The 21,896-nt window shown below is 43.8% G+C and overlaps 1 protein-coding gene across 4 annotated transcripts in view; it reads left to right on the top strand.

Annotated features, from left to right (window-relative positions):
- VTI1A (vesicle transport through interaction with t-SNAREs 1A) overlaps positions 1–20,683 on the top strand; it is a 432,905-nt gene extending 412,222 nt beyond the window's left edge. For all 4 annotated transcript variants that reach the window (XM_056530379.1, XM_056530385.1, XM_056530378.1 and 1 more), the window contains one exon: positions 17,203–20,683. In XM_056530379.1, the coding sequence (XP_056386354.1) occupies positions 17,203–17,296 (94 nt within the window). In that variant the 3' untranslated portion in view covers positions 17,297–20,683. The remainder of the gene's footprint in view (positions 1–17,202) is intronic.
- Positions 20,684–21,896: the final 1,213 nt, after the last annotated feature.

Here is a 21,896-nt window from a genome sequence, read left to right as displayed (position 1 = left end):
TATAGACATCAGCTCAGATGTTTGATGTTAATTCTATCAACAGATTTATTTTTATTATTTTGCGTTACTCTCGTTTATCAATAACCAGCATTCCCGTCTATCTACGTGGGCATCAAAGCCCCTGAAAGTGTTACTAAAGCTGAGATTTCAGGATTGCTGAAACATTCATGAACCCTTCGTTGTTTTTGGTTCCGTCTTAGCCCAAGGTCTCTGGAAGGAAAGAAAATGAAGAAGAAGAAAAAAGCACCTGGTCCCACTTTGCTTTGTTAACTGACGACCCTGGGCCATTCTGCTGCTCGTCTATGGTGTAGATGGGGGCATCTAAGTGGCCGGTTATTGCTATGGAAGAGGCAGGGACCTCTCGGAAGCCTCTGCTTGGCCCAAGGCCACTCCAGTCTACATCAGGCTTTCACTACTCACCGCCATGTAAACTCGCAGCCGAGGAGAAGCTCATCCGCTCCCCCAATACAATGCGCCGGCTATTATAAGACAGACTTGTCAACTAATTCGCTGCTTCTCGATCACACAAACACTTTTTGAAGGCATCAAACTCCACTTCTTACACCGTTCACCTTCCCGTCTCGGATATTCCCCCGACTTCTGCATTCCGTTTGGGGCTAAGATTGATTTTATGTGTTCCATTGGCCTGGATGGGAAAAAAATACAAAAAAACAAAACGAAGAAATCAACAAACTGTTCTGTTTCTTATTGTTATTTTTATTATTAATTTATTTTTTTAATAAAATTTCTAAAATAAAAATAAAAAAATCCTAAGAATGAAAAGAAAAGGGAAAATTAGCCCTTAGCAGTCAAAGCTCTCTGCTGAAATGTCTTCAGACTGGAAGGTTGAATTTATTGTATGAAACAAGGAGCGGGTAATGTGAAGGTGTTCGCGCTCCCTCATTATCACTGGGAAAAGGGGAGTCGAAACGTGCGGTGAAAAAATTAAATTTTAATAATGCTAGTGATATTTCCTAAATCTTTTTTGACAGAAAGACTCTCATTATTTTTATCTGTCTCCGAGCCTGCTTTTTTAGTGGCTTGTCGCAAATGGCCTTCAACGTTCGGATTGTGTGCCTTCTGTGGCTGAGGCATGGCGTGACGGCTCGCGTTGGTGCTACATCCTGGTTAAAACAGAATGTATAGTTTTTTCTGCAGATTTTTGTTTCCCTTTTTTCCCCGCTAGATGAAAATCGGAGGGCTTCCAAATATCAGGCATACGTGGATCACCCAAACCTTGATTTCTGTGAGGGTCGGAATGTGACATTTTTTTTTTTATACCCCTGTTAATGTTGCCCGATGAAGTCTATATCAATGTCCATGGGTGGGAAATATCACGTACTTCCATGTACTACATTGGGGTTTGGCTGTGACCCATAATTTTTATCTGTCTCTGAGCCTGCTTTTTAAGCGGCTTGTCGTAAATGGCCTTCAACGTTCGGATTGTGTGCCTTCTGTGGCTGAGACATGGCGTGATGTCTCGCGTTGGTGCTACATCCTGGTTAAAGAAAAATGTATCGTTTTACTTCAGATTTTTATTTCCCATTTTTTTCCCGCTAGGTGAAAATCGGAGGGCTTCCAATTATTGGGCACATATGGATCACCCGAACCTTGATTTCTGTGAGGGTCGGAATGTGAAAAAAAAAATTATTTTTTTTATACCCCTGTGATGTTGCCCGATGAAGTCTATATCAATGTCCATGGGTGGGAAATGTTGCGTACTTCCATGTACTACATTGGGGTTTGGCTGTTACCCATAGATAGCATCATTTAGACAATGTTATTTGACATCTGAGTAGTTGCTATCGGCGACACCACCATTAACTACGCCTTCTAGGTTCTGGTCACTTTTCATCACTTGTTGTGTATCCTGAAGTTTGAGGATTCCTTGTGCTAAAGATGAACTGACACTAACAAATTAGGTAGAGAAGATTTGAGAAACGACTAAACAGAGCATACACTATAATCCGCACCATACTGCAAAAGTCAGAAATCCTAAAGCAAGGATGCCTCCAGCTGTTGCCAAATGTATGTATGCACACAGTGACCCCACCAGCAGAATAGGGAGTACAGCTCTGGAGTATAATATAGGATATAACTCTGGATCAGTACAGGATAAGTAATGTAATGTATGTACACAGTGACCTCACCAGCAGAATAGTGAGTACAGCTCTGGTGTATAATACAGGATATAACTCAGGATCAGTACAGGATAAGTAATGTAATGTATGTACACAGAGACCCCACCAGCAGAATAGGGAATACAGATCTGGAGTATAATACAGGATATAACTCAGGATCAGTACAGGATAAGTAATGTAATGTATGTACACAGTGACCCCACCAGCAGAATAGTGAGTACAGCTCTGGAGTATAATACAGGATATAACTCAGGATCAGTACAGGATAAGTAATGTAATGTATGTACACAGTGACCTCACCAGCAGAATAGTGAGTACAGCTCTGGTGTATAATACAGGATATAACTCAGGATCAGTACAGGATAAGTAATGTAATGTATGTACACAGTGACCTCACCAGCAGAATAGTGAGTACAGCTCTGGAGTATATTATTATACTTGTATGAGATATGGTGTCAGAAGGTGAATATACCGCAGTGTCAGTCAGAAGACACAGATCACTTGTCCCCATCATGTTGTTGGTAATAATTGCTGATAATCCCATTCTCTCTCATTCCCTCTTCAGTGGTGCCCGGGATAGTTGGGGGCCCGGTCCCTTTTGTGGGGTGTGATGATTTGGCTGCTAATTGCAGGGATAGTTGTTTCTGCGCCATCACAATGTGACAGTGAAGATGATTATTCATCACTGGTCAATCAAGTCAGAGACGGCAGAATGTTGGTGTGAACCTGTGTCGGTGTCGCTCTCCCGCTCGCTAATGACGGCTGCGCCCAGTGACGCTTAAACACTTTTGGCATCTTTAATTTACAGGCAGCAGAGAAAATCCTCAAACTTTTCTTATGTGTCAGAGGCCGGGTGAGAAGAGGACGTGGTTGTGTGGCATCAGGGGCAGCGACATCGTCCTGTCTATCTCCTCCGCTAATATCTAAGGCTTTAAGGCGGCAGCAGTGGAAAAACAAGTAGCAAAATTTAGTCGCAGTCGTGGAATGTGCAGACTATTTTTTGGCATAATGTGTAGGTCTGGATGATGACTTTAGTCGTTTTTGCAGCCATTTTTTATTGTTCCATTTTTTTATTGTTTTATTGTTGCAAAAAACTTTGCAACTAGTCTTGATTTTAAAGACTTATTCCAGTTTAGAAAATTGGATTTAAATATGACTCTAAGATATAACTTATTATTATAGTGCAGTGGTCTCCAACCTGCGGACCTCCAGATGTTGCAAAACTACAACTCCCAGCATGCCCGGACAGCCTTTGGCTGTCCGGGCATGCTGGGAGTTGTAGTTTTGCAACATCTGGAGGTCCGCAGGTTGGAGACCACTGTTATAGTGCTATCAATAATTGTATTGGCTTCAGCATGTTTTTTGAGAGCTTTCCCCCTGACAGGAAGTTGTGTAGTCCTCTCATTGTCTGTGTGTTGTTGTCTTCAGCTCCTCTGCTCTTCACTCTTTTCTGACAGGAAGTCATCAATGTGGGGTTGTCTCCAGCTCCCATGCTTCTCCCTCTCTCCTGACAGGAAGTTGTGTAGTCCTGTCATTGTCAATGTTGTGTTGTCTCAGCAGCTCTCTGGCCCCTCTTGACAAGAGCATGTGTAGTCCTCTCATTGTCATTGTAGTGTTGTCTGAGCATCTCCCTAGCCTCTTCTAACTGGAAGTTGTGTAGTCCTCTCTTGTGGTGTTGTCTCAGCAACTACCTGGCTCCTCCCTCTCTCCTGACATGAAGTTGTGTAATCCTCTCATTGTCAGTGTGGTGTTGTCTCAGCAACTCTCCAGTTCATCCCTTTCTCCCGAGACAACGCATCATCCTCTGCTGTCTCAGGAGGTGTGGCTGGATCTTGTGTCTGAGCTCTAGCCCCACCCACTGATTTGATGTCATTACCTCTGACCAGCCTTACATCACCCTCTCCAGGTTATATGCACATATACATATATATCTTTTTTGGGACTTTATGAGGTGTGGTCACAGCATGCTGCCTTGTGCCGAACAATGGCAGAGGAGCAGACAGGAAATAAATGCAGCAGATGCTGCAACCTCACTGTTCAATAGTCTGCTGTGAAATGAGATGTCCTGTAACATTTCTGGACAGAAAACTGACAGTGGCCCAGTGGGAGCTGAGTAGGCAGGATGGGAGATCTGCATCACATGACCGAGACAAACCTTACAGTTTTAATCTGTAGGATGGTCTCAGAGAGCAGTGAGAGAAGCACTCAGAAGTGATAACTATAAATAATGCATCATGGGGGGTAACTATAAATTTCAGTGGTCTCTGCACTGCCAACAATATTTGCATGAATCAGTTTCAGGTGTGACTGTAAGAAACTATTTCTTATCAGAGAAAAGACTGTAAGAAACTATTTCTTATAAGAGAAAATACTGTAAGAAATTATTTCTTACCAGAGAAAAATGCCTCTTTTTCCACTCATCAGGCTTCCTTCCTCCTAAATTCATCTTTCACTCTAAAAAACTACAAAAAATCATCTCACAGCAGGATCATCCTGCAACTGCCCAGTGATATCTATGGAGAGGGGACGGGAAGACGGAGGGAGCAGGAGGGTGTGGCAGAGACCGATCAGAACTTTTGGCATCGCTCTCGCTCATGTCAGAAGTTTTTTTTTTTTTTTTTTTCTTAAAGTGACAGGAATGCTTCAATCTCTTCCCTTATGTGGGCGGGGCTAGTTGTCACCTGACATCTATGTAAGTGCAAGGAAAGGAAAGTGTGAGAAGTAGTTATCGGAGATACCGAAGCAGCCGCATATTGTTACAATGTACAGTACAGGAAGAGGAGCTGGGGTGAATTCTCTCTTTTGAGATGTTGTAAAACCTCATAGACCATTGCTTCCCATCCAGTGTGCCTACAGCTGTTGCAAGACTACAACTCCCAGCAAAAACCTGCAAAAAAAATAAAAATCGGCTCACTGAGGGATCAGCCTGCAACTGCCCAGAGATGTCTATGGAGGAGGAGGGGAGATAGAGGGAGCAGCAGAGTTAGACTGAACAAAACTTTCGACCTGTCTCTAGGTCATGTCAAAAGTTTATTATTTTTTATTTATTTTTTCTTAAAGTGACAGGAACACTTTAATCTGTTTCCCAGCCATTGTGCCTCCAACTTTTGCAAAACTACAACTCCCAGCATGCCCGGACAGCCAGCGGCTGTCCGGGCATGCTGGAGTTGTAGTTTTGCAACAGCTGGAGGTGAGAAGTTTCGAGACCAATGAGTTAGGGAATCAGGCAGGCTGTCCGAGCTTGCTGGAAGTTGTAGTTTGGCAACAGCTGGAGACTTCCTGCTTGGTCAACACTGCTTTATTGATTGCTGACTTTTGCAGAATGGTGCGGATTATAGTGTAGGGTCTGTTTAGTCGTTTCTCAAACCTTCTCTACCTAACTTGTTAGTGTCAGGTCGTCTTAAACACAAATAATTCTGAAACGTCAGGATACACAACAAGAACAAGTGATGAAATGTAACCAGAACCTTGAAGGCGTAGTTAATGGTGGTGTCGCCCATAGCAACTACTCAGATGTCAACTAACATTGTCTAAATGATGCTATCTATGGGTAACAGCCAAACCCCAATGTAGTACATGGAAGTACGCAACATTTCCCACCCATGGACATTGATATAGACTTCATCGGGGTATAAAAAAAATAATCATTTTTTCACATTCTGACCCTCACTGAAATCAAGGTTCGGGTGATCCATGTGTGCCCGATAATTGGAAGCCCTCCGATTTTCATCTAGCGGGAGAAAAAAGGGAAATAAAAATCTGCAGAAAAACAATACATTTTGTTTTAACCAGGATGTAGCACCAACGCGAGCCGTCACGCCATGTCTCAGCCGCATCCTGCTTGGTTAACACTGCTTTATAGATTTCTGACTTTTGCAGTATGGTGCTGATTATAGTGTATGCTCTGTGCAGTTGTTTTTACAGCGCCTTGTAGTAGTTGTTTTTTTTTTTGTTTTTTAGTCAGTCCGGGCATGCTGGGAGTTGTAGTTTTGCAGCAGCCTGAGGCATCCTGCTTGGTCAACACTGCTTTATAGATTGCTGACTTTTGCAGTATGGTGCTGATTATAGTGTATGCTCTGTGCAGTTGTTTTTACAGCGCCTTGTAGTAGTTGTTTTTTTTTTTTTTTTTTTTTTTTTGTCAGTCCGAGCATGCTGGGAGTTGTAGTTTTGCAGCAGCTGGAGGCATCCTGCTTGGTCAACACTGCTTTATAGATTGCTGACTTTTGCAGTATGGTGCTGATTATAGTGTATGATCTGGGCAGTTGTTTTCAGCATACTATTTGTGTTTTTTACCGACTTGTGGTAGTTGGTTTTGTTTCTCGTCAGTCCAGGCATGCTGGGAGTGGTAGTTTTGCAGCAGCTGGAGGCATCCTGCTTGGTCACTGCTTGATAGATTGCTGACTTTTGCAGTATGGTTCGGATTATAGTGTATACTCTGTGCAGTGGTTTTCAGCATACTATGTGTGTTTTCTAGTGCCTTGGTGTAGTCAATTTTGTTTCAAAGTCAGTCCGGGCATGCTGGGAGTTGTAGTTTTGCAACAGCTGGGGGGAAATTGGTTTGTAAACAGTGCTAAGACAGACATCTTATCCCCCTATGACAATCCATCAGATTGAGAAGGATATAAAAGTGCCGGCTCTGTGATTCCGCCTGATATATTACAGACTTCCCCCCCTTTCACTGATGCACTTGACCCCTCGGACCCCTGTCCTGACATCCTCGTCCATCACTCTCCTCCCAGGACACGTCTGTAGTCCGCACTGCAGGACGGGACAAATTAGGTTCTTACATGTCTGAGTGCCCACATCGGGGTACAGCAGAACGAATACACACTGCCCCTTGGGAGAACAAATGTGGATCCTACATGGTAGCAAAATAACTGGATAGGGCAGAAATGGCTGATAACTGGGAACAATAGATTGCATTGTGGATTCATTGGGGTATCCTTTTTTGGCTCTGATCACACTTAAAGGGGTACTCAGCTGGAAAACTATTTTTTTTATTAATTAATTAAATTTAATAAACTGGTGCCAGAAAGTTAAACAGATTTGTAAATTACTTCTATTAAAAAAAAATATTTGTCTTTCCAGTACTTATTAGCAGCTGTATGAAACAGAGGAAATTCTTTTTTTTTTTAATTTCTTTTTTTCTCTTGTCCACAGTGCTCTCTGCTGACACCTGATGCCCGTATCAGGAACTGTCCAGAACAGGAGAAAATCCCCATCGCAAACCTATGCTGCTCTGGACAGTTCCTGACACGGACAGAGGTGTCAGCAGAGAGCACTGTGGACAAGACAAAAAAAAAAAAAGACATTCAAAAAGAAAAGAATTTCCTCTGTAGCATACAGCTGCTAATAAGTACTGGAAGGATTAAGATTTTTAGATAGAAATCATTTACAAATCTGTTTAACTTTCTGGCACCAGTTCATTTAAAAAAAAAAAAAAAGAAGTTTTCCACCGGAGTACCCCTTTAAGTAGATAATGCGCGGTATGGCGGTGAACCATATTGTGCGGCAAGTACAGGTGAAGCCTATACTTGCCTTGGCAATTCATGGAAAACCATGGTCAGTACCGCGCCAAGAAGCCATTGGTGTTTAGCTTGGACTCGGCCCCTGCAGGTTACATTCTCACCACCTTTTGCTCCCTGTTATCATCCACTTGCGGGAGACACAGTTTTTTCTAGGACAGTTGAGTGTGTTCTATCGCTCTCTGTTATCAGCCATTACCAGGCGGAGCTGTAAAATAGAGGAATGCATTCCATTGTTCCCAGCTATCACCTGTTTCTGGCTGTTGAGATGCCTGAGAACAAGTGAAGGGGATCTATTGTTCGCTGTTATCAGCCTTTATTGCAAGATTAAAGACAATGCACTTGGCAATGTCCAGATGCCCCATAGAGAATGAATGGAGCGGTGGCCAAGCATGTGAGTAGCTGGTTATCCCACAATCGTTTGCATAGGGCAATATTTCCCAACCAGAGCACCTCCAGCTGTTGCAAAACAACAACTCCCAGCATGCCCGGACAGCCGTTGGCTGTCCGGGCATGCTGGGAGTTGTTGTTTTGCAACAGCGGGGGGGGGACACCCTGGTTGGAAAACACTGTTTTGGTCCGAAAAAGAGAAAATATCCAGCGAGCAGCAGTTGTGTGGAGTAAAATTGATGTCAGAGGAGAATGAGCATACTGGGAGTTGCAATTTTGCAACACCAAAGGCACACTGGTTGGGAAACACTGCTTTATAAATTGCTGACTTTTGCAGTGTGGTGTGGATTATAGTTTATACTTTGTGCAGTTGTTTCCACCATTCTATGTGTGTTTTCTAGTTCCTTGTTTAGTTTCTGGTCAGTCCGAGCATGCTGGGAGTTGTAGTTTTGCAAAAGCCAGAGGCACACTGGTTGGTAAAAACTGCTTTATAAATTGATGACTTTTGCAGTATGGTGCGGATTATAGTTTATACTCTGTGCAGTTGTTTCCACCATTCTATGTGTGTTTTCTAGTTCCTTGTTTAGTTTCTTGTCAGTCCAGGCATCCTGGGAGTTGTAGTTTTGCAACACCGGAGGCACACTGGTTGGTAAACACTGCTTTATAGTTTGATAACTTTTGCAGTATGGTGCCGATTATAGTTTATGCTCTGTGGAGTTGTTTTCACCATTCTATGTGTGTTTTCTAGTGCCTTCTTTAGTTTCTTGTCAGTCCGAGCATGCTGGGAGTTGTAGTTTTGCAACACCGGAGGCATGCTGGTTGGGAAACACTCCTTTATAAATTGCAGAATTTTGCAGTATGGTGCAGATTATAGTTTATGCTCTGTGCAGTTTTTTCCACCATTCTATGTGTGTTTAGTTTCTGGTCAGTCCGGGCATGCTGGGAGTTGTAGTTTTTCAACACCGGAGGCACACTGGTTGGTAAACACTGCTTTATAGTTTGATGACTTTTGCAGTATGGTGCGGATTATAGTTTATGCTCTGTGCAGTTGTTTCCACCATTCTATGTGTGTTTTCTAGCGCCTTATTTAGTTTCTTGTCAGTCCGGGCATGCTGGGAGTTGTAGTTTTGCAACACTGGAGGCATGCTGGTTGGGAAACACTGCTTTATAGATTGCTGACTTTTGCAGTATGGTGCGGATTATAGTTTATACTCTGTGGCGTTGTTTTCACCATTCTATGTGTGTTTTCTAGTGCCTTTTTTTAGTTTCTTGTCAGTCCGAGCATGCTGGGGGTTGTAGTTTTGCAAAAGCCAGAGGCACACTGATTGGGGTGACACTGCCATGAACGATCGTGGCAGCGTTTTTGAAAGAAAGCGGGAATGTTTCTATAAACCATTTGCCAAGATGTTGCAGTCAGGTAAGTGCAGCTATTGATCCCTATTATCAGCCGTATCAATTTCATCATCCATATCTGTACTTTTATGATCTTGATGGTTTTATATCCCATGAAGCTGCGGGGCCTGTATCCACCTGTGCGCTGCTTCCACATTAGTAGAGTTTCCCTGAAATATTCATCCTCTATGGAGAATTCTCTGTTGAGCAGATAATGGGGGTTGTAGTTCAGCGCCCACTGCTCGTTCTATTCCTGGATCTTGACCGTTCTCCGCACTTCTGTGATTTTTCATCAGCCTCTCCTCTTTGGAAATCTTCATCCGCCACCCCCTGAAGGTCAAAGTAGGGGGGGTGTCACAAAACCAGGCAACAATGGGTTAACCCCCGAAACAAAGCCGCACGGACTCCGCATCCCTGCACCGCCATTCCTTTAATTGAAACGTACGTTCTTTAAAGCCGCAGTATACAAAGTTAATAACATTCGGCATGCAAATGAACAAGTCTTTGCCCCGAGGCGTTCCAGTCCTGGCTGTTCCGATGGGCGTCTTCTTTCAAATGTATATTCTTTCTTAAATTATTTACCCTGTCAACACGCTCTGCATGCTGAAGGCGTCTGCGCAACGCGGATCCGGCTCTGACGGGTGTGAGGGGGAGAGAGCCGACGTTACTCCGAGGTGTCCTCTCCGGCCAGTTGTGTCGCTCACGTGAACACCCACAGGCGGTGTCTGCCGGTGACAGGGCTGTTGGCTCCCGTACAGATGGGTACAGTTGGTGCCCACTATTGTTTTTTGTGTTAGCTCTGATGCCCCCCGAGCCACCGCTCCACCAGCATTCTGCACTATAAAGGGAGATATCATAGAAATAATGTTTATTTAATGGTCCGTCTGCAGCGACAATTCACACACAGCAGCCGCAATCTGCTCCTGGGTGACCGGGGCCCCTGCATCACTTCTGAAGCCCCTGTATGGGGGAAGGGAGAGGGGATGAATGTTGAATTTAAAAGAAAAGATCTCAATTTGTAACTATTGATACATTCGGGTGACAATACAGAATCTCTGATACATTGTCATCAGAATCTATGGTGTGGAATTCCACAGCTTCCTAATATACTTTACATTTTGATTCCTAAATGTTTTTAAGTTCTCTTCTTGTCATTGATGAGGGAATTCTTATGTATGGTCACACCTGTGGGCTTATCCCAAAATTAAAATGTGTCCTATTGGATGGGAGGGGGGGGGGGGTGTTCCACCTGTTGGGAATGGGCTCTCTTGTATGAGTGCGAGTATGAGTATGAGTGCTGTTGTTTTATTCACCCTCTATGTGACTAAGGGAGATAGTCCCCTCATAGTGGAGCAGTAGAAAGCGTGCTCCTCCACTACACCAGAACTTTCTTGCTCAGTACTGTACAGGACCATAAATGCATTGGTGCCCAGTATTGTACAAGGACCACTGTTTAGATCAGTGCTCCTCTGTACTGTTCAGGACAACTGTATGCATTGTTGCTCGATTCTGTACAGGACAACTGTATGCATTGTTGCTCAGTACTGTACAGGACCACTGTATGCATTGTTGCTCAGTACTGTACAGGACCACTGTATGCATTGTTGCTCAGTACTGTACAGGACCACTGTATGCATTGTTGCTCAGTACTGTACAGGACCACTGTATGCATTGTTGCTCAGTACTGTACAGGATCACTGTATGCATAGTTGCTCGATTCCGTACAGGATCACTGTATGCATTGTTGCTCAGTACTGTACAGGATCACTGTATGCATTGTTGCTCAGTACTGTACAGGACCACTGTATGCATTGTTGCTCAGTACTGTACAGGATCACTGTATGCATTGTTGCTCGATTCCGTACAGGACCACTGTATGCATTGTTGCTCAGTACTGTACAGGATCACTGTATTCATTGTTACTCGATTCTGTACAGGATCACTGTATGCATTGTTGCTCAGTACTGTACAGGACAACTGGATGCATCGTTGCTCAGTACTGTACAGGATCACTGTATGCATTGTTACTCGATTCTGTACAGGATCACTGTATGCATTGTTGCTCAGTACTGTACAGGACAACTGGATGCATCGTTGCTCGATTCTTTACAGGACCACTGTATTCATTGGTGCTCAGTTATGTACAGGACCACTGTATGCATCGTTGCTCGATTCTGTATAGGGTCACTGTATTCATTGGTGCTCAGTTATGTACAGGACCACTGTATGCATCAGTACTCGTACTGTACATGACAACTGTATGCATCGTTGCTCGATTCTGTACAGGACCACTGTATGCATCGTTGCTCGATTCTGTACAGGACCACTGGATGCATTGTTGCTCGATTCAGTACAGGACCACTGTATTCATTGGTGCTCAGTACTGTACAGGACCACTGTACTCTTACTGTTCTGGGTCCTTGGAGAAAGGGGGCCTCATCCTGGTTGGTCCCAGTTGGTAAGAAACTGTACAGAACTCCTCTTTCCAGGGAACTACATTGTCCGAAAATTAATGGGGGGTAAAAACCAATAGAAATCAAATGGTAAATAAACCCCAGAACTTTCTTTTCTGGAGGCCTATATCATCATTTGCTAAATTAGTGTATATTTCCAGTTTCACAGAAAATAGGAATATAGAGAATATAATCAGAGTTACATAGGTGTCAGACTCTCTCAGTATTATATTATTTCACCTTAAATTTATAGTACAGTGGTCGCGGGCACAACTAGGCTCCAGCCATGGCCGAACTGATGAAGAATTGGGCTTTACCATGAGCCATAACTAAAATAATAAGGTCTCCTGTGGTTTCCTACTGTAGGGATTGGTCGCCCCATATATAAAGTGGCGCTCCCTCCTGACCATGCTCTTCCTTGTGATGACATAGGGCTCTGTGGAGTAACCGTTCCAGGCTCTTTCAGACGCCCTCTTTGTTCCTAATCCCCGTTTAGGAGATTAATCTTCCTCCTTCATCAGCCGGCAGCCGGGCAAACTCATTTACAAATTCCTAGAAACAAAACTTTGATTCGGATTTTCTCGGCTCTAGCGCAGGCTTTCAATTAGGCGGCCCAGGTGGCAGCACCTCCGCAGCATCTGCTCTCGGGGGTTTGGCAGAGGTATGAGGGGGGGGGGGGTGTTCCCACTTTCCATTGTCACCGGGAAACATCCAGACTATCGCACAGGCAGAAATACAGGCATTTACTGAAACAGCGTAATTTCCCCAGAAAGTCAGAGCAGCAAAGTTTTTTGTCTGTGTTTTCCGTCTTGTAAGTGAATGCTGGGAATGCCTGGAGGCCCTCATCCTAGGAGTCAGACGTGCTGCCTCGGAGCCGGAGGAGCCCGGATTATTAGACACGACAGAAAATGGGAATTCATCCTCTTATGAATATTTCACTGCAGAGTTTCGATTTTCTTGAATTTTGTGAATGTCGCGCTAATTGTGAACATAAAAATATGCCCCCTGACTGGAAAATTCTCTATATATTTAGGTGTTTACAGAGTGACAACCAATATGAAAACTAGTACCCGGTGTTGCCCGATCTTCCTACCTAAACCTTGTGGGAGAGGGAAAGCAACAATGACATTTCGCCCTCTTATCCCAACGTCATTTCCCATCCTCATATCCTGTCCTCATATCTTGACCCCATATCCTGTCCTCATATCCCGTCCTCATAGTTTAGCAACAGCTGGAGACATGCAGCTTGGAAAACACTGCTTTACTCCCTTTCATGCTTTTCTTCTGTTTTATGTGCTTTTGTTTTGTCTTCAGCCCAATGTCCTATCTGGTGTACATCCTGTAACAGACTTCCTGTTCCTGTGTACACTCAAGCTGGGAATACAGCCAAACCTATCTCGTGTACATCCTGTTTCTGAGTACTCTCTAGCCGGGAATTCAGCCATCTTGATCTTCTTTCCTATACTCCTACTTGACTATAACCCCCTCACACATAGTGGGATGGAGATAGAGTTGGCTGAATTCCCAGCTAGAGTGTACACAGGAGCAAAAAGTATTTTACAGGATGTACACCACATAGGAAGTTTGAGTAAAAAAAAGACAACAGAGCAGACAGTTGCCATTAAAAGCAAAAATCGAGTAAAATAAATGTAATTACCTATATATGTTAATTTTTTGACAGTAAAATAGATTTCATTGTCAAAAAAAAACATTAAGTAAGGATTGAAGAGTAATGATCGAATAAGAATTGTATGTGTAATGTGACAAATAGGCAGTTACGGTATATACAATTTATATACAATGCAACAAACCAACAGCTGTGCAAAGTATTAGGTCTATATAGATGATCCGCCGCTGGTTGTAGTAAAATGAGGCGGAGAGAAGATGTCAGTTCAGCTCTATTTCTTTGTCGCTTCTATTGTTGCACACAGTATCGCATGTTGAGGCGTCACAATGTGTCAGCGAAGCTGATTTCAGAGAACTCTGCCTCATCAGTCACTGCACAGGTTAAGTGATGGGACCCTCCAATGTTAGGCAAAGTGATGTCGCTCCTCAGTGCGCGGCCCCCGTGTATGGTAATTAGCCCCGAGCCGCGCCAATCTGTCAGCTGTCATGGCTGCGGAGGGATGCATTGTGCGGCTGTTTGTTCTGAGGAAGAGGATGAGAAGACGGATCTGAGCGGAGTGGTCAGTGACAAATGAGGCGATGGCGGCCCATTCATCTCCTGCCGGCAGCACAGACACACACTACGGCAGCTGTGCCCAAGACATGTCCGCAGTGTCATGGCGGTGTAACCTACCGGTGAGGATGGGGGGGGACTGTCATAGCCCCCTGAGCCCCAGGGGGAAGCACCCTAAAACTTTAGGGACCACAGCAGGCCCCAAAGGCTATAAAGTGTATTATGTACTAGTCTATACTGTGAGTACAGATAATGTTACCTGCAGTCCCATGTAACACCACAGATAACACAGTGATAACTCTCTGAGTACAGATAATGTAGTAGATGTGACCTGCAGTCCTATGTAACACCACAGATAACACAGTGATAACTCTCTGAGTACAGATAATGTATAGATGTGACCTGCAGTCCTATGTAACACCACAGATAACAGTGATAACTCTCTGAGTACAGATAATGTAGTAGATGTGACCTGCAGTCCTATGTAACACCAGATAACAGTGATAACTCTCTGAGTACAGATAATGTAGTAGATGTGACCTGCAGTCCTATGTAACACCACAGATAACACAGTGATAACTCTCTGAGTACAGATAATGTATAGATGTGACCTGCAGTCCTATGTAACACCACAGATAACAGTGATAACTCTCTGAGTACAGATAATGTAGTAGATGTGACCTGCAGTCCTATGTAACACCACAGATAACAGTGATAACTCTCTGAGTACAGATAATGTAGTAGATGTGACCTGCAGTCCTATGTAACACCACAGATAACACAGTGATAACTCTCTGAGTACAGATAATGTAGTAGATGTTCCCTGCAGTCCCATGTAACACCACAGATAACACAGTGATAACTCTCTGAGTACAGATAATGTAGTAGATGTGACCTGCAGTCCCATGTAACACCACAGATAACACAGTGATAACTCTCTGAGTACAGATAATGTAGTAGATGTGACCTGCAGTCCTATGTAACACCACAGATAACACAGTGATAACTCTCTGAGTACAGATAATGTAGATGTGACCTGCAGTCCTATGTAACACCACAGATAACAGTGATAACTCTCTGAGTACAGATAATGTAGTAGATGTGACCTGCAGTCCTATGTAACACCACAGATAACACAGTGATAACTCTCTGAGTACAGATAATGTAGTAGATGTGACCTGCAGTCCTATGTAACACCACAGATAACACAGTGATAACTCTCTGAGTACAGATAATGTAGTAGATGTGACCTGCAGTCCTATGTAACACCACAGATAACAGTGATAACTCTCTTGTCGTTCATAGTACAGATAATGTAGTTGATCACTACCACCAGCATTACAAGCACCAACACTATCACTACTTTTACTATCACTAGTTTTATTATCACCAGCACTAACAATTCCATTACAGCTACATCCATCACTATCAGGACCATCACTACTATGACCATCATCCAGCACCATCATTACTGTCACTATCATCACCATAATTACCATTTAAGGCTTCTGACGGGCAGTGTGACGGGCATCGGGGGAGCCGGGGAAAATAGCGGAAGAAAAAATACTGCTTGCGCCCACTACAAAATAATGGTGCCCGACAGACCCCATTATAGTAAATGGGAACCATCGGGACCTGTTATTGCCCATTGTGCTCCGTCCCGATAACGGCCTTTAAGGACGGGCAGTGTGAAAGTAGCCTAAGGGGGGTTGTGCCTACTGTTACATTTCTAGGAGTTGTTAGCCCCCCCCCCACCTAACAACCTATTCACAGGCTGAATACCTATCCTGACATACAGCTGCATTTTTTGCACTTTTTCTTATCTATCATTAGGATTTGCAAGGATGGGCATAAACTGCATCGTGTACCTTGTGATTGTTTTTATATATATATATATATATATATATATATATATATATATATATATATTATTGTGCATATGACCATACCTGTAGAGCTGTTGCAAAACTACAGCTCTCTGCAAAACTAACTAGAACAGGACACTATGAAACACATGTAGAATGCTGCAAGCATACACTATAATCCACACCATACTGCAAAAGTCATCAATCTATAAAGCAGTGTTTTCCAACCAGGGCACCTCCAGCTGTTGCAAAACTTCAACTCCCAGCTTACGTTGGCTGTCCGCGCATGCTGGGAGTTGTAGTTTTGCAAGAGCTGGATGCACCCAGGTTGGAAAACGCTGCTTTATAGATTGCTGACTTTTGCAATATGGTGCTGATTATAGTTTATGCCTAAGGACCAAATCAGTGCTTGGAAAAATGTTACCATTTACTGCAGAGATCTGGAACACAGTAAGTAACTGAATGTGAGAGAGCAGCAGAAGTTGTTGACCGGCGGCCCTTCCGGCAGGCCGTACTCCGTGTCTACGGGACATGGGAATTCTGTACAATTCAGCGTTACAATTGTGCAAAATGTAACTTATACCCCAGGGCTCCAATTATTACTTTACCCTTTTTTTTATTTTTATTATGTTGTTGTTTCTTATACTTCACATAAAGAACAAAGACTCTTCTCCTTGTGTTTCCTATGTAAGCGGTTACGGACTGACCGACGAGTCGCGTTGTTGGAGATTTGTTAAAGGCGCGTTTTATCTAGTTTTATCTGCCGCAGCACCCCCCGCTTGTGTCTGCGTCCTCCTCTGATCAGTCAATACATTTCTCCGCTGCGCCAGTAGTTCCGCCAGAAATTCTGAGCGAACGGGCTTACATGTAGCAAACATACTTGCCTCTGTCTGTCACATGGAAGTCAATTTCTCTTCAGGTCTTACCCTTGTGATTTGCCTCGAATGCCTTTAATATTTTTTTTATATATATATTTTTTTTTATTTCTCATGTCAATTATTGCCTGCGCTCGGCGCCCGTTCTCCGCCACAGAAATATAAGACAGGAATCCTTAACATCGCTAAATTAATTGGGCATTGTGGAAGAAGGGACAATTGAGTCAACGCTTCTTGTAGAAGGAGAGAAGATTGTCAATGTGTCACTTTTCATCTGAGGAGCAGCTGGTTGGGGTTTTTCTTTTGCTTTTTGTTTCTGAATTTGAGCCTAAAACTTAACAAGCTCTCTTTTTGTGTTTTTTTTTTTCTTCTCTTTTTATAGGATCATCCAGAATCGGGTTTTACTCGTAGTCTTGGGCATCATCATCGTCTTCACCATTATCCTGGCCATTTACTTCTCTTTTCGGGGGCACTGATTCTGTCTATTCTCCAGGGGGGTCAAGGAAGAGCGAGTGTTTCCCGAGCTCTATGAAACAATGGCCCTCACCACTGCAGGTCAAGAAACTGTCCAAAGGGTCCACCCAGGACCCTCCACCATCTCTATGGGAACCATCTATTGACCCTTCAAACTTTTTCCTTTGCAAGATGAAGACACAATAACAAGAAGTCAACTTTTTAGGTGTCAAGTTATATATTTCTTGATTTTTGCATTGTATGTTTGTTTTTCCTTTCCATGTCTGGGGTAAATTCCGTTATTACTTGGCCTCTGGATCTCATGGATAAGGTCATGGCCGATGGTTGACAATTTTATTGTACTTGTCTAATTTTTAACTATGATCATCCTTTAGGGTGTAGGGTTAAGGAAATGAAAATGTATTGTTTGGGTAGTTGATTTAGGGGTCAGTTAAAGGGGGAACTTCAGTACTGAAATTGTTATCCCCTCTTCACAGTATAGGGATAAGTTCTGATCACGGGAGTCCGACCGATGGGACCTCCCGCAATCTTCTGCTCGGCACCCTGGTGTTCTGAACATTTGTGTTCAGAACAATGGCTCTTCTCTTGTTCAGAGTGGCTGTAGTCAACATGCCCCTCCATGCATCTCTATGGGAGAGGCGGAGAAACAGAGCTCGTGTATCTCTGTCTCTCCCATAGAGATACACAGAGGGGCATGTTGACCACAACTCCATGCACGAGGAGAGCAGGGGCGCTAGGCAGGAGATCGCGAGGTCCCAACTATCAGAACCCTGCAATCAGACCCCTGCAATCAGACACTTATCCCCTATCCTGTGGATAGGGGATAAAATATTATGTACTGGAGTTCCCCTTGGAGAATTCCAATCACTACCAAATACTTATATCTATCTGCACATTATGAGGGTAGTGTTCCCCTTAATACTAACATGTTATTTCCCATCAGGCAGGTGGGTACCAGGCTACACCTCCTTTTTGTATAGCCCTACACTTGGGATATGAGTAGTGGTCAACAGTGGCAGGAGTAGATGCATTATGGGAGATGACTACTTATCCATACTGCTATTTTCAAGCCTGATACTCAGGAGGTCCTTATTGTAACATTCTGGACGGTTCCTTGAAGACAGTCTTGTTCACAGAGTTCGGCTGTGATTTGTCTACGTACTGTTTGAGTCTATGATCTTCCACCAGAAGTGAAATGATCCAGGGAATAACCCAGATTTCTGCCCCTATTGATTTTTGCTTTAATATATGTTGTCCTTTTAGTTGCACGTTCGTTCCTTCCTGTCAGTGATTTTTGATTCATCTCAGCTCTTAGCTTTAGTCAAAAAATAAGTCAGTATAAGGGTGATGGTACTTCCTCTAATGGAAGCCGAGATGTAGATTGTTCTTTTCTACTGAAGCCAAGGCCAAAGTATTGTCATCGATTTAATATTAAGGTTCCTGGGCATCTGGAGAAGGAACGAGCCAGTAAACATGGGAGAAAATAATGGTGGTCTACATGGCTCATGGAGGAAAATAATGGTGGTCTACGTGGCTCTAGACATCATGTATCACCGGGAATCTTCTCCAGTCAGATCATATTTGATATTTTCCATTGGATGTCCATTGTGATATAATTCCCCAGCTGTAAAAAGGTTCCACCAAACTACAGCCAACAACGTATAGAAAGAAACACGGTCAAGAATTTAAAGGGGTACTCCGCCCCTAGACATCTTATCTCCTATCCAAAGGACCCCCGCGATCACCCTGCTGCACCCAGCGTTTGTTTAGAGCGTTGGGTGCAGCGCCGGAGGCTTGTGACGTCACGGCCACACACCCTCAATGCAAGTCTATGGGAGGGGGGCGTGACGGCCGCCACGTCCCCTCCCATAGACTTGCATTGAGCGGGCGTGTCCGTGATGGCACGAGCAGGGTGTGGCCGTGACGTCACGAACTTCAGCCCCACATCGCCAGTCATGCGGCAGCAAGGAGCAAAGTTCGCTCCATGCACCGGATGTCTGGGGTGCTGCAGCTGAGAACGAGGGGGTCCCCATCGGCGGGACCCCCACAATCAGACATCTTCTCCCCTATCTGTTGGATAGGGGATAAGATGTCTAGGGGTGGAGAACCCCTTTAAGGATTAGTAAGTAGACAACATATACAATGCTAAATTTTTGCTCAACTTGAGAAGATCTGTGAGGTTCTGCCATAAGATGGAACATCGTATTCCGGCAAATAGACTCCCGAGGTTTTAAGTTGTCTTCACATGCCCATGAACGTAGTTGCCTAAACGTGCCCACTGACTACAGGGGGAACGTACAACTTTCTGTAGTGTATTGGGGCCTCCAAACTCTCGCCTGAATAATGATGTTGGGTTAGATAAGACTGGGCATGGTGGATTTTAGCTGCCTAGCTACTTCTAGTGTCTCTACAATAACTTTACAGAACAAAGACTTATGTCCAAATGTTGGCAACCCCCCCCCCTGCACTGTGTTAGGCTTATCTATACTGCACCCCTATTTTGACAATGTAATGACCTGATTCTCATGACAAGAAGCAGGGTTGGCAGATCTCTACTCTACATAGGAAGTCACCCTTTCTGCCCCTTACTAGCTACACAACATTTTTCTGCCGAACCTGCTTAGCCGGCCATCTTAAATGGTCAAATGAGAAGATAGTATATGTTTTATACTTAGTTTAATGGGTAACTTTTATAGGGTTTATCCAGCATTTTCCTAAAATGCATATCCTGTTGGCGTGGAAAAAATTCTGAAAAAAAACTATACTTACCCCTGGTCCCCTGCAGCTTCCTTTGGCTGCAATGGGTTCTGTGATTTTCTGTTTTCTTTCTGCTTTGAGACGAGCGCTTGGTGCAAGACATTCCAGTTCGGCCAATCAGTGGCCTCTGGTGTCCCGTCTCAGCCAATGATTGGCTGAGCCTGCAGGTCCTGCACCAAGTGCTCTGTTCAGAAGCAGGTAGAAGAGAGAAGATCGATGGACCAGACGGAGCCAAGGATCAGAGCTTGGTAAGTATTTTTTTTTTTCTTCTTCTATTTTTTCCCGCCCCCAGCAGGATGTGAATTTTAGCAAAACACTGGATAACCCCTTTAAGCATTAGAGATGAAGGCCCAGGCCGGTGTCATGCAAATCAACTCTAGCAAAATAGAGCGTATCTGAGATGTAAGACCTATGGAGGTGGGTGCATGATCATCAGGAGCCGCCATATCAGATCCTTAGCATTAAAGGGGTACTCCGTCCCTAGACATCTTATCCCCTATCCAAAGGATAGGGGATAAGATGTCTGAATGTGGGGGTCCTGCTGCTGGGACCTCCGCGATCTCTGTGCAGTACAGTACCCGCTTGGAGTGGTAGCGGTGGTCGTGAAGTCATTGTCCCGCCCCTCATGACATCACATCACACCCCCTCAATGCAAATCTATGGGAGGGGGCGTGGCGGATGCCACGCCCCCTCCCATAGACTTGCATTGAGAGGCCGTGGCGTGATGTCACGGGGGGCATGGCAGTGACGTCACGACCCCCGTCGCCGGCTCCAAGCGTTCAGAACGAAATGTTCCAAGTGCTGGGGCAGCAGAGTACCCCTTTAATCGCAGCATATTGGTTGGTCCCTCCAGTAGCTTGTAGTCCATATAAATCTAAAAACTGAGGCTACTTCATAGAATAGAGACACCATGGGCTTTATGGTGACACTGGATCCCTAATACCATAGTGGTTCTGGGGATTCACTATGGCCTGCGGAGCCATTACTCCTCTAGGGATATCGATGAGGAGCACAACCAATACCATGTTGTATCCCGTGTATATTTCTGGGTTGTCCCCCACTGGAGTTGTTACTTTTTTGGGTTGTCCTCTTACCATTTATCTCCAGACCTCACCGCACTGCTCCCTGTAATTTATTGCAGCCATAACAGGCCCCGAAGTTTGGTAACACGCCACATCTTCTGTTTTCCATGTCGTTGTGTGCAAATATGTGGATGTTTTTTTTTTTTTTCTTTTAAAATTAATTATGCATAAACAAGTGTAATGCAATAAAATATATTAATAAAATACAAGAATTAACATGTTCCTGCAGTGGAAGTGCTGTAATATTCATATGGATGTACCAGAGGTAATCTGCTGTCACTCATGTATCTTCTAAATTCCCACAATACACTAATAATTATGAAAACATGTTCACCATTTTACAGTTTACATATGGACTTAATCTACATAAAAACGTTATAAATTGATTATAATATTCAGCTTTTGCTGTTATAGAATGTATTATTTTCTAGAGCTGAATTCTTCTATTGGCGGAGTCACTGTGTACATATATTACATTACTTATCGTGTACTGATCCTGAGTTATATCCTGTATTATACTCCAGAGCTGTACTCACTATTCTGCCGGTGAGGTCACTGTGTACATACATTACATTACTTATCCTGTACTGATCCTGAGTTATATCCTGTATTATACTCCAGAGCTGTACTCACTATTCTGCTGGTGAGGTCACTGCGTACATACATTACATTACTTATCCTGTACTGATCCTGAGTTATATCCTGTATTATACCCCAGAGCTGTACTCACTATTCTGCTGGTGAGGTCACTGTATACATACAT

Source organism: Hyla sarda, chromosome 7 (genome assembly GCF_029499605.1).
Source record: "Hyla sarda isolate aHylSar1 chromosome 7, aHylSar1.hap1, whole genome shotgun sequence".
NCBI classification, from domain to species: domain Eukaryota; kingdom Metazoa; phylum Chordata; class Amphibia; order Anura; family Hylidae; genus Hyla; species Hyla sarda.
Note: the sequence above shows the minus strand (reverse complement) of the source record. Positions and strands in the feature narration are given on the sequence as shown.